Here is a 12,250-nt window from a genome sequence, read left to right on the forward strand (position 1 = left end):
GAATTTCCCCCTGAACTGTTAACCGAGCCCTTTTAGATAAACATGGCTGGTTCTGCTACAGGGCGCCACTAAGCTACCCGCTGCAGGAACATGGCTACCTTCCATCTGAGTGTGCTAATAGCATGTAGGCTACACTCTGCCACAGACCATAACACTCAGCAGAGCGCTGGAGCGGAAGGAAGGAAGGCAAGTAAGAGGAAGAAGCTTCTAGATCTCTACCAGACAACGGCATCCTTGTGTGTAGCACACACAGACAGTGGTATTCCGACAGAAATGTTTCAAGACCATATTTTCAGTGTGTATCATTGTGCTGTGTGCCTAAGGGGTACACAAGATTCTGAGAAGGATTTGGGTTGACACAAGTCACAGTCGCTCCATCGCCGGTGAGAGAGAGAGGGGCGTATGAATAATTCAACTAGCGCTGCTCGGCTCTGACGTCTTGTTGTCTTGTGGGTAGGTGAGGAAAGCATGGAACAACAAGCCAGAGAACGGCAGCATTTCTTGACAAAGAGGAAGTCACATGACGGCCCCGGGATAGATTCTGAAAAGGGTGATTTAAAAAAAAAAAAGGACAGGGCATCATTTCTGAGTGCGGCGGAAGAATAATGGCTCCTTCGTGAAATGACAGCCATCGCTGAGGCGTACCATCACAGATTGCTAGTCTATCACCACTCACAGGACCAAATGACAGGCCCTCCCTGCTGATAGCATGGCAGCAGGCCCTGAGTAGGTGCCGCCGGTGGCTGAGCCAGGCTTTGATATTATTATACTGTAGCCAGGGACAACATACTGCTTCTTGATTCAGTGGCTGCTTGTGCCTGGGTTTTACAGAAACGTGCTGTCTGGAATCCAGGGAGAAAATGTAGGTTGGATTTATTGAGCGATGTTCTAATTTTATTTTTTCACTTGTTTTGGGTTGTAACAAATGTTTTGTTTTTTTTACTAAAGGGGCTAATAGGTAAAATGCATGGTTAAATGGCCAAAACATCGAGGAGAAACACATTAGGAATACATGCAATCTGATACATGCAGTGATTTTTTTCCTACCTTTACTTTTGTCATAATCTTTTTTCCTTTAGACAAAGATTCGTTGAATCGCTAATGGTATAGGCAAATCATTTTTTTTTTCTAAATGGCATTTCCTATGCAAGATCACAAAGCACAATTTCATGTCTTGTGGTGTAACTTAGTCGTTTATTTTAATTCCACAATTTTTCAAAAAAATTACAAAATACTCAAATGGAGAGAACACAGGACTCACAATTTTTCTTATTATTTCTACTTTTTGTTTACATTGTGTCGTCCCCATGGCGACTACTAATATATACAATAAGCTTCAAGATACCAGTATATATATAAATCTTAGCAGTCAGAATTTACATCCTGCTATTGCCGCTTTGAAATAAGAAGCTAAACCATTGACAACACTTAACATCAAAGGTTTGGAGACACAAAAAGAGGGACTTAAAGGCAGGAGAATTGTTTGGAAAGAAGGTAAAGGAAAATGAGGTGTACATAAGAGAGACAGACAGGTCGATGATGGAACTGGAGTGAGAAACGAGTTCTCAGGTGCACATAAAGATGCTCATCTCAAGTGGCATACAGACTCGCATCAGGTCTGAAAGCATCTCAATAGATGTCAGCCCTGGTGCCCATGAACAAGAAGGAGTCCATTTATAAGTGTAGGACAAGTATTACCTTTCTGTGTAAACCAGCAACAACAAAAAAAGACACAGGGCACCGTTTTAAAAGTATCTAAAATAAGTCAAAGGTCTTTCTAGTGCATCATGGAACAAACAAACAGAAGACATGTTCATGGCCGTCGACCAGAGGTGAATCAATCGCGGGCTGATGTACAGTACACTTGTATGATGGGAACACTGCTTGTAACAGTCGATGGCACGCACACACACACACCGCCCCAGAGGAGACGGTGTCTCTACAGGGTGGAGGTTTGCAATGGTTAAGTTGGAGTGGAAACACACAGGCACACCATCCTTTCCACTGCCGCCTGGTCCCAGCACTGGGCCTAACTCCTCCTGTGTAGGCAGGCCTCTTTAGTGTCACAGTGAATATGGCGGCACGTGTTATTAGAGTGGCGGATTGGAGGATGAGCTGCTGGGAAGAAGCCCTGTAACAACATCACTTTTTTTCTAGCACTCAATGCCCCCTAGTCACAAGAGATACTTGAATCTATGAAGACAAAATACATTTAAAAGTGATAGTGGGCTCTCAGTGTGGAAACGTAAAAAAAAAAAAAAAAAGTTTGCAATATTTGAGGTTCAAGAGTAAAATCGCAAGATAATAAATGTGAACTGAAAATTGTGTTCAAATATGCAGCCGTGTTGACATTTCTAAAATCTGTTAAAATAGTTATTCATTTTGCTGTCCAATATCCATCTCAAGTTGTGTGTTTAAAACCAATTGAAGAAGTTCAAAGAAGCTCTCAGTGCAACAATGAGGTTATTCAGGGCTGGTCATAATGTAGGGCATACTGAACATACACCTTAATAACTCTGCCTCAGTCCTGTTCAAGTGTATCAAATCATTTACGCAATTCTTATAGTACAAGCATTTCCAAAAATATGGTGCTTTTTTAACTGACTTAGGATGAGTGAATAAGAGGCAGCCTGATGTGTGTGTGTGTGTGGGAAGGGACTTAAGTCTGCACAGCAATGACAGAGGAAACCCACCACCCTCTCAGAACTATAGCCTGCTTATATAATGCCATGGTGCTCCCCTCTGAAACAAGGGATAATGCTTCAAAACTGAAAATATTGGAGGTCTTAACGACTTGGTTCGGAGTCCACACCTAGTAATAATAATAATTATAATAATAATTATATGTATATATATACTATTTACAGACTCAAAAACACCATGCTGCAGCTTTCCTTTAAAATTATGAAAACCTCCAACAATGTATTAAAATAAACGCTGAATTTAAGATAGCACTTGTAATCTTTCCGATATAATGGCCTGACCGGTCTTTTTTCTTCTTCTTTGATAAGCACAGTGACAAAGTGTCTTTTATTTCTAGCACCTACAAAAACGTCAGGGAAGCTTAGAGTATTGTCATGCAGGAGTCACAATCAGTCTTGAGGACGTTGTCACTACATGAAGGCTATATACCAAAGAAAGTCAATGTCTTTAAAAACAAAAAAAAAACAAAAAAAACAACAAAAAAAACGTCCACAACAGGAAATAAAACTGACAAATATCCTCCAACGTCCAACTCGTCCTTTTCTGTTCTTCACAACGGTAAAAGTTTGGAAGGAACATTCGACTTCCTCAGCGAGACTGTCCTGTAACAATGTCCTGTGTACCTGCGTGCCTCCGCAGCCCTCACTCAGCTCACAGCTGCTTGTCGCTCTCCTTCTTCAGTCGGCTGCAACACAACAAAGTCAACAAACAACAAAGTTAACACAAAAGTCTAAGAGACAAAACAAAACCAAAAAAAAAAAAAAACTAAAAAATTCAAAAACAACGTTCACTTTTGGGCCGCAACCCACCAGTTGAGAAACACTGCACTATCGTGTGCCTGTCCCTGACCTGTAGTAGTCCTCTTGCCCGGGCAGAGGACCCCCATGCATGTGGTGGTGCCCATGTAACCACTGCTGCTCCATAGCCAGCCTCTGGAGCTCTACCGACTGGGCCTGCATGGCCTGGAGCTGGTGGGCCGCCGACATGGGGGGGTGCATCCCTCCTGGAAGGTCCCGTGGGTATGGCGTACCTGGGGGGAAGACACAGGGGCACACGCCTGGTTCACCAACAGCAGAAGATACTGACGCTTGACAAGCAGGCGGAATGCCTGATGCTGGTATCTGAGGGGGGGGGGGGTCCGTGTCGAGGTGGGTTCTTACCGAAGACAGGGTGGCGTAGCATCTCGTGTTCGTGCGGCGGCTGACCGAGGAGGGGGTTGGGGATGGCGCCATGCGGGTAGGGGAAGCGGGCCAGGTGGGGGCCTCCTGCCAGGGGGTCTACTAGCGGATGGCCCCCAGAGCCTGGAGGACACACAAGACATTCACCACCACCTTTTGGGTGTCAGAAGTTGTTTGGTAAGGGTACACTCATCCACATACAGTTCATCCCAGTCACAGCCATTTGGTGATGCCAAGACCATTACATGTTACCGCTATCAAGGCTGACATGATGAAATAGTATATGAGAAATATACAAAATATAGATTTATATTTAAATGGCTGCTTTGGAACAACCCAACCTTTTCTAACCTGCAAAATTCTTACAACTCATGAACTATGAACCGACATATTATTTAGTCACATGTGTAGTACTAGTGGTGGTGGTGGTGTTGGTGCGAGCGCGCAGGGCTTTCGCTCACCTTGGTGCAGGGGGTCTTGCTGGTGCAGGTGAAGGTGTGAGTGGATGTGCGAGTGCTGGTGGTGGTGCGGCGTGACGTTGAACATCTGCAGCCGGGCGATGGGGTCGTTGGCCATGGAGGCCATCCTCTCGGCGTGGAGCCTCTCGGCGGCCAGCCTCTCTGGATAGCTCATATCGGGCCTGAGCTGGGGCCCTCCCAGGGCCAGGCGCTCCCGCTCCAGGGGGTTGAGGCCCGGGTGGAAGGAGGCGAAGGGGTGCGGCCCCGCCATGGGGGGAAGGCTGATGGCCCCGTGCCGGGCAAAGTGCTCCATGGGATTGGCGGAGGGGTGCATGCCGTCGAGCTCGGGGGGCTTGACCTCGAAGCCGGGCTTCATCCTCTCCCTCAGCTCCCTCTCCCTGATCTCTCGCTCGCGCATCTCCCTCTCCCGGAGTTCGCGCTCCCGCATGCCCGGGTCTGCGTTGTACAGGCCCGGCATGTGATAGGCCAACAGGGGGTCGTTGGGGTTGAGTGACACAAAGAAGGGATGGTTGCGATTGGTGGGGGACATGACGTGGGGGCGGGCGTACTCGCTGAGGGTGCGCAGGGCGGGGGTGTCGGGGCCGATGTAAGGGGGCACGGCCGCGATGGTGGTGGGGGGGCCGTCGAAGGGGGGCCGCATGTGGGCGGGGCCTCCCATCTGGGGGTCGCACATCCGCCCCTCGTGAGACGAGCTGGAGGCTTTCTGCTGGGAGAGGAACTAGCGTCAGACACAGATCCCTCAAAAGGAACGACAAGAGGAACGGGGGGCGTTTCAGCCGGTGAGAAAAGCAGGACACTCACCGCAGCGCGCTCCGCGTCCTTTTCCCGTTCTCGTTCTCTTTCCCGCTCCTTTTCCCTCTCCCTCTCCTTCTCCTTCTCCTCTCGCGCTCTCTGCTCCACCTCTCTCTTGGCCTTTTCCACCGCCTCTTCCCGTTTCTTGGCCAGTTTGGAGGCGGCGAGGGGAGTAAAGTAACAGTCTGTCCGCGCACACGAGTTGTAACCTCTGTCCAAGTGCTTAATGAACCTAAGGATCAAATATAGAACAGTTATAAAATGGTAACTGGATGACATTTTCATCGTTTTTTATATCCCCAGAAGAAAATTGTTTCCTGAAATCAATTCATTGGCAAGCAAAAAAAAAAAAAAGTATTCTTTGAGCATGTTTGATAGAAATGGGTAATGTAGTTTGATTTGATAAGAAAAATACATAGCGTACAGCATGTTAGCATATTTATATAAAAGGAAGCAAACTAATAACTCGATTTCACTGCTATGATGAGTTTCTCCGGTTTGCATTAAAATGCTCATTGCTAGTCATTGGCAATATGGGAGCCACTTAAGTGCAAGGCCATGGCAGTTTCTCATATTCAGATCGCCCCATTCATTCAAATCACACAGTAATTAATCTCCCTGCTCTCTATCCTTGATGATTTGAAACCATCAGGCACTTCAGAGCTGAAGGGAGATTGTCTCCTCCAGTGGCTTTTCTGCTTCCATAATCAACACCCTGAGATCTGAGGGCAGCTTCACTTTGTGGAGAGTATTTGGTCTGCTAATCAGCCTCCTCAGACAAAGCGAAGCTCAGTTCCGCAGACTGTTGACAAATAACCGCTCGTGAAAGTGTTTGTGTTTTTTTTGAGATGCTTCATTTCTCGCGTCTGGAGAGGTTTGCGTGTTGAGCTGGGCATACCGTGCTGATTGGCTGGCGTGGCTGGGCGTGTTGACGACGGTGGGCTCGGGTGACGGGCTTCTCTGTGGAGGAGGGGGGCTCTCCGGCTCCTCCATTTCATCCAGGGGCTCCTCTTTGATGTGTATGGGGGGGAGGATGGGGCCCCCGGTGCTGACTGAGGCCGGTAGGGGCATGGAGATGGAGGAGGAGGCTGAGGACGAGGACGAGGAAGGCGGCTGGAGGCCTGGTAAGGAGTTGGAGGATGACGAAGGAGGCACAGAGGAGGGAGGTAAGACTTGCGTGAAGGAATGAGAGGGAAACTGGGGTTGCGGGGGTGCGCTGGGGTGGGAGGAGGCTGCCGAGGGTGGCAAGGGAGGGGCTTGGGGCGGCTGGTGGCTGGCAGAGGCTGGTAGGCTCTGGGACTGGGTGAGGACTGGAGGCTGGGCCGGGGGAGGCTGGAGCTGCTGGCCCTGGGGCATGAGCTGGAGGGGAGGAGGGTGGGCTGGGGGAGGGTGGTGGGTGGACAGGGAGCTGAGGGGCTTGAGGGCGGGTGGCGGGGGAAGGTTGGAGGGCATCTGGGGGAAGGGAGGAGCAGACAGGTGGGGCGGGTGTTTGTGAGACGGAGGGTTGGGCATCTGGGGGATGGGCGTGGTGGGAGGGGGCTTGATGTGAGGCATGGACATGGGAGCCGGGGGCAGGGGCTGCTCGCGAGGGGGCTGGCCAGACACCTGGGAGGACACCTGGGATTGTGAGGGGGGGGTGTGGGGCCTCTGCTGGGACTGAACTGGGACGACTGAGGGTGGGACCTGAGACTGGCCCATAGGGAAGCCCTGAGGAGGCATGGAGTGAGGATGAGGCATGTGGGAGGGGACGGCCTGGAGCGGGTGTGGCATGGGGGGCATGGGGCCGTGCAGAGAGCTGGGGAGCGACTGGGGTTGTCCAGAAGGACCAGGGGGTGGAGCCTGTGTCATCCCCTGCATAGGAGAGTGGGGAGAAGGCAGCCTCTGGGGGTGCAGGGAGGCTCCTGATTGGATGAGGGAGAGTGGGCTGGCCTGGGGTAAGGGCTGGGGAAGTAGAGAGGTGGGGGGCACTGAGGGGGAGGCCTGGGGGGCCAGCGAGGGGGCTGTGGAGGTGGGTATGGGGGGGACAACAGAAGGGGCCGCGGAGGTCCCAGGCTGACACTGGATGACGGGAGGGTGCTGGCCCTGGAGCAGCTGCTGCTGAGCGGAGGAGTCCGAGTCGCTCTCGTTGTCACGGGGACTGGGGATGCTGGGGGAGGAGCTGCGGTTGTCCTGGTCGATGTCCTTCGGGTCGCTACCGCACTCCTCGTTGACGCTGCGGCCGTCTGAGCTCTCGCCCTCCCCCTCGCATTCTGAGGGCGAGTCGGGCCGGTTCAGCTCCTGCTGGGAGAGTGGAAGAGAGGGGTCAGACGCGGCCCCGCTGCCATGACAACCCGGGGAACAAGGTCCACGCGCCGTACAAGCCTACCTGTGTCTTGGACTTTTTGGCAGTCGCTCTCTCGGGCTCCTCGGAGTCCGACGCTCCCTTCTCTCGCTGGCGTTTGGCACTCTTCATAGGCGAGGGCACCTCCTCCTTAATCTTCTGTGGAGACACAACCGTGAAAGTGCGTTCATGACCATGTTTATCACTGGACAGTGCATGTTTTAAACGAATGACTGGTGGGCTTGTGTGCGTGTGTGTGTGCGTGTACCTTGCTGGGTTTCTTCATGGAGTCTGTCTTGCTGTCGGTGCTGTCGGTGCTGGCTGCGCTGGGCGAGGTGCGTCCGCTGGAGCGCAGGTCCTCATTGGTGGGCGAGGCTCGGCCATCGGGGCTGGCCGTCTGCTTCTTACGGCCACTACGTAGCGTTGACATCTGGAGGGCAGGGGACACACCCCCCCGCAGTTTAGAACCGGGCAAACGCAACGTGCTACGGCATCACAACAGACACTTAACCTAACTTAACCTGAGGGGTGGATTCAGATTTAAATGTGGCCTTTCGTTTGAAAAGCAGATTTGAATGAATAGAGAGAACGAGAGAGAGAGAGAGAGAGAGAGAGAGAGAGAGAGAGAGGGGGGGGGGAGGGGGAGGGAGAGGAGAAAGACAGAAAGAGGAGAAAGAGAGAGCAGAAAGAGGGAGAGAGAGGGAAGGAGAAAGAGAAAGAAGGAAAAAGAAAGAGAAGGTGAAAAAGAAAGAGAGAAGGAGAAAGAGAGACGGAGAAGGAGAAAGAGAGACGGAGAAGGAGAAGTGATCCAGTGTCGTACCGAGCCTCTGTTTCGTCGGGTCCTCATGCTATGCTTCCCGCTGAGCCCATCCTCTTCCTCTTTGACGGGTTTGAACATAAACGGGGGAGGGTCCACTGGCGTCTCTATGGGGGGCAGCTCGCCGTACTTCTTGAAGTGGATACGGCAATCGGTGCACAGCAAGATGTTCTCCCGACCCCCGTGGTGCCAGTCCTTGGAGGCTGAGGAGGAAAACCAGGAACAAGGGTGAGACAGCACTCACACTGCAGCAAGAGACAGCCAGAGCTAGCTAAACCTCACACACACACACACATTTACAAACACATTCCCCTTTGCTCTGTAGCTGGCTGCAAATGTTAGATGTGCGATGAACTCATCTGAACGTGCGTCTGAATCTGTAATGAGCCGTTTATTGATTTTGTCATTCGTTTTCATCAGAACATGAAAACAGAAACACGTGCAAGTAACATGTGAGGTGCAGATGCTCTGATCAAGACTAATAAAGCCGAGGCTTCATCAAACACCCATTAGAGTAGACAGCATAACAGACACACAGGTAGAAACCTGGAGGTGTCTAATCTCTGGGGTATACAATACAGGCTAACCCAGTCATCACATTATGATTATCCTTCCTAGGCGCAGTGGCAGTATGTTAAGCATCATCAGACAGAGGTTGATGCTGTGAGCCAGCTGTGCTACGAGAGGGGGAGGGATAACAAGGAGGGGAGAGGTGGGGGCAGAGGGGGGAGGGTGATCAAATTAGAGTTGACATCCCCTGACGGCCATCTGTCAGACAGCACTGTGTGGAGCAGGTATCTCACGGATAACACAACCAGGAGGAGGATTGTCATTGAGGTCCACGTGAAGTTGACTGCCCACGTGTGCGTGTGTGACAGTGTGTGTGACAGTGTGTGTGTGTGTGTGAGACAGCGTGTCTTACTGGTTGTGAAGCAGTGGCGGCAGGCGTATCCCTTCAGCTCCTGTTCGCTGTCTTCGCTGTCAAAGTCATCTTCACTGGCCGAGCTGAGATCCACTGGAAGAGAGCAAATTAAAAGCCACTGAAATCAAATACCTCTGGCAGACAAAGGCTCTCTCGTCTGTTCTGAAATTACAGGCATGGCCGTGATGTTGCGTCCCCCCCCGTTGACACGTTCTGGGGGGGAAAATACCCGACCCCATGATGTTCTTACGATCTGACGTGCGAGTGTTGCATGTTTGATGGGTTCTGTAGTTTCTGTCAGTTTGTATAGAGGTGTCGGGCACTTACGGAATTCACTAGAGGGGGGTCGGGAGGGGGTGTTGACAGGAGTGGAGGCGGTTCGCGTTTTGATGCGGCGGAAGACAGGCTGCCGGCGGTGTCTGCGGTGAGCCCGGGAACTGGCTGCTTCGGGGGTCTTCTTCCAGTAGTAGTAGAAGGTTATGAGCTCCCCCTGTAAGGAAACATGGAAAGACATTGAGAAATAAAGACCGGTCCCAATAAAATACCAGTTGTGTGGAAGAGCCCTTTTCTTCCAATGACATCAATTTTAATGGTTGAACGAACCAAGTCCTTCCACCCCCTCAAAAAGAACCAGTGCAAAAACAACCTTTTTATGGGTTACGCAATAAATTATTTATTCTCTTATGTTAGCTAACTGTACCAACAATAAAAGTTTAACTTAAGATGTGGAAATGATTAACAGCAGGACCAGGGCTTGGCATGGTGCAAGCCGCGGTGTGGAGTGAGGCTCCGCTCCAGGTTTTGTGTCTGACCGGGTGTGTTTGTGCCACGGCCGTGTCTGTCCCAGGATTAGACTGGGAGGCTGGCTGAATGCAGGGGTATTAGGATCAGTGCATTGGTGGCTGCCTGGGTGGCAGCAGCTTGAAAGGGAACAAAGGAACATGTCGGGGAGAGCTTTGGCGCTACAAATAGGGAGTGAAATGGCTCCTCGCCCCGATGCTGGAAGAGTCAATTGAACTTTAATCAAACATTCAGAGGAGGGCGCTTGCCAGCGAGCGAGGCGGATAAATCCAGCGCACAAAAGGGCCGCCAGGAAATCAATACCCAACTGAAACATTAACACATGCAATCATGGATCAGAAAGCACTTTGCTGAGGCAGCCTGTGCAAATTAAACGATGCTTTCCGGCCACACTCAAAATAATCCACAATCTCTGGAACTAGCAACACGAGTAGGAGGGGGGGGGGGGGCAATTATGCAGTTTCCTGTGGGGTTTTGCTTTTCTTCACCACCCTGAACTCTCACTTGTTAGCAGTTTCTCTGTTGGATTTTCTAATGAATCCATGATGGGAGAGCTGCTCTGTTTGGCAAGCTGTTAGTCACCTGTAATGTTTAATACCCAGAGGACAGACATCCACTGTCTCCGGGTCTGTTAAACCTGTGCTGAACGGAGATTGCTGACTTTAATGTCTATTGATTGTTTTCGTTTCTCTGTTTCAGCTGGGCTACTTGACATAAATTAGTCAGTGTTTCGCTCCCGAAAACCCAACAGCTTCTGAGAGAATGCTGAACCAGTTTCTTGGCTGCATGAGGAGGTAGCAGCATGGCTGTTCATGGAATGGTGGTCATCCAGACTTTGGTTTCAACAGCAGATTTCAGATTTAGGTCTACAAACACTACGTGTATGCACTTCTAATAGCGCTATAATCTAAGTTTACTGACACTACAACGCAAACAATTTTCCATTACTAATACAGTAAAAACAATCAGCAAGCTGTGCTTGATGTTTACATTACCATGTCAGTTAATGGAGCTGGTTCTTATCAGACTTAGTATGAAAGCAGTTCTGGCTACCAGGGCCCGCCATGTTTGCTGTGAGTAAACACTGGCCAAGAATCACGTGGACTGTTCCTTGTTAAGCCTTTCCACAAGCCTCTTTAATATCGACCATCAAGGTACAAGATAAGTCCCTCTACACGGCTGCTTTGATTGGCAGAGAAAGCTCACTACAGCAGGCTTAGGCCGGTTTAATGAGATCTCTGCTCATGCTGCTCTTGGGGGATATTAATATCTACTACTGCCTGAAGAAACTCCATGATATCTAGCTGGGCTGCATATTGGGAGGGCTTTCAGAAGGTGATTCACAAGTGACGGCTTGGTACAGGCTTCTCACATGGAACTCTTGAGCTCTCCAAGAAGCAGCCAGAAGTGCTTATCTTAGATGCGAGACACCCCAGGACTTCTGCAGCAACGCACATCTGGAAATGTGGGTATGAATTCCACAGAAAACACGTTGCTAGCAGAACCCAAGGCACAGAACTCTAACCGATTACAGAAGCAAATTGAGAATAAATAGCGATTCTACAAGTTATGGTTTAATAACAATCTTTTTCTTTATTTACCCTTGAAACGTTCTAATGGGAAAGACATTCCCTTCATGGAACACAATAATAATACTATGCTATCTAGCATCTGCGCAGGCATACTGAGCGTCTATTTTTGAGTGTTTGCGTCTCTGCCTCTTTTTTAGGTTGGGCCGGTCCAGCCAGGCCGGTAGGCAGGCAGGGCACAGGTGTTTGACTGGGGGAAGGCAGGCGTCCTGATGTGAAATCTAATTGAAACGTGCAGATCAAAAGCGTGGAGCGGGGCAGAGCGCTGGCTCTGCTCCGTGCTTAATGACGGTTCCCAGCAGCAGTTCGTTCTCTCCCAGCTGCGGGCTGACAGCCACGCAGCCTCTGCCACAGGCTGACAGCCTCAAAGCCTCTGCCACAGGCTGACAGCAACACAGCCTTCGCCACAGGCTCCACAGACGCCGGGAAAAGGTCAGCAGGGCCCTCAATCACTTAAACAACGTCAAGTACCTAGCTAGTTTGCCCATGATTAATGAAAACATTAACCGGCTATGTTCTAAAAGGGAACTAACAGGTGCACCGACAAGTCTGTGTGACGTATGGAACATTTGGCAACATTAGCATTTAAGCTCAAGGGCAATCCTCCATAAGTTAGCTTTTTTGCATGGAAAAGGAGTGCCATCGTGAG

The 12,250-nt window shown here is 50.4% G+C and overlaps 1 protein-coding gene across 5 annotated transcripts in view; it reads right to left on the bottom strand.

Annotated features, from left to right (window-relative positions):
- Positions 1-1,174: 1,174 nt before the first annotated feature.
- The window catches only part of rerea (arginine-glutamic acid dipeptide (RE) repeats a), a 113,250-nt gene continuing 102,174 nt past the window's right edge, over positions 1,175-12,250 (bottom strand). For 3 of the 5 annotated variants that reach the window (XM_084679974.1, XM_084679973.1, XM_084679975.1), the window contains 11 exons: positions 9,539-9,701; positions 9,212-9,304; positions 8,293-8,492; positions 7,741-7,902; positions 7,518-7,631; positions 6,051-7,432; positions 5,162-5,384; positions 4,343-5,063; positions 3,864-4,034; positions 3,553-3,733; positions 1,175-3,388 (listed from right to left, as the gene is read on the bottom strand). In XM_084679974.1, the coding sequence (XP_084536100.1) occupies positions 3,355-3,388; positions 3,553-3,733; positions 3,864-4,034; positions 4,343-5,063; positions 5,162-5,384; positions 6,051-7,432; positions 7,518-7,631; positions 7,741-7,902; positions 8,293-8,492; positions 9,212-9,304; positions 9,539-9,701 (3,444 nt within the window). In that variant the 3' untranslated portion in view covers positions 1,175-3,354. The remainder of the gene's footprint in view (positions 3,389-3,552; positions 3,734-3,863; positions 4,035-4,342; positions 5,064-5,161; positions 5,385-6,050; positions 7,433-7,517; positions 7,632-7,740; positions 7,903-8,292; positions 8,493-9,211; positions 9,305-9,538; positions 9,702-12,250) is intronic. The other 2 variants (XM_084679976.1, XM_084679977.1) reach the window with 1 other exon arrangement.

Source organism: Hypomesus nipponensis, chromosome 18 (genome assembly GCF_054491055.1).
Source record: "Hypomesus nipponensis isolate SF chromosome 18, ASM5449105v1, whole genome shotgun sequence".
NCBI lineage: Eukaryota > Metazoa > Chordata > Actinopteri > Osmeriformes > Osmeridae > Hypomesus > Hypomesus nipponensis.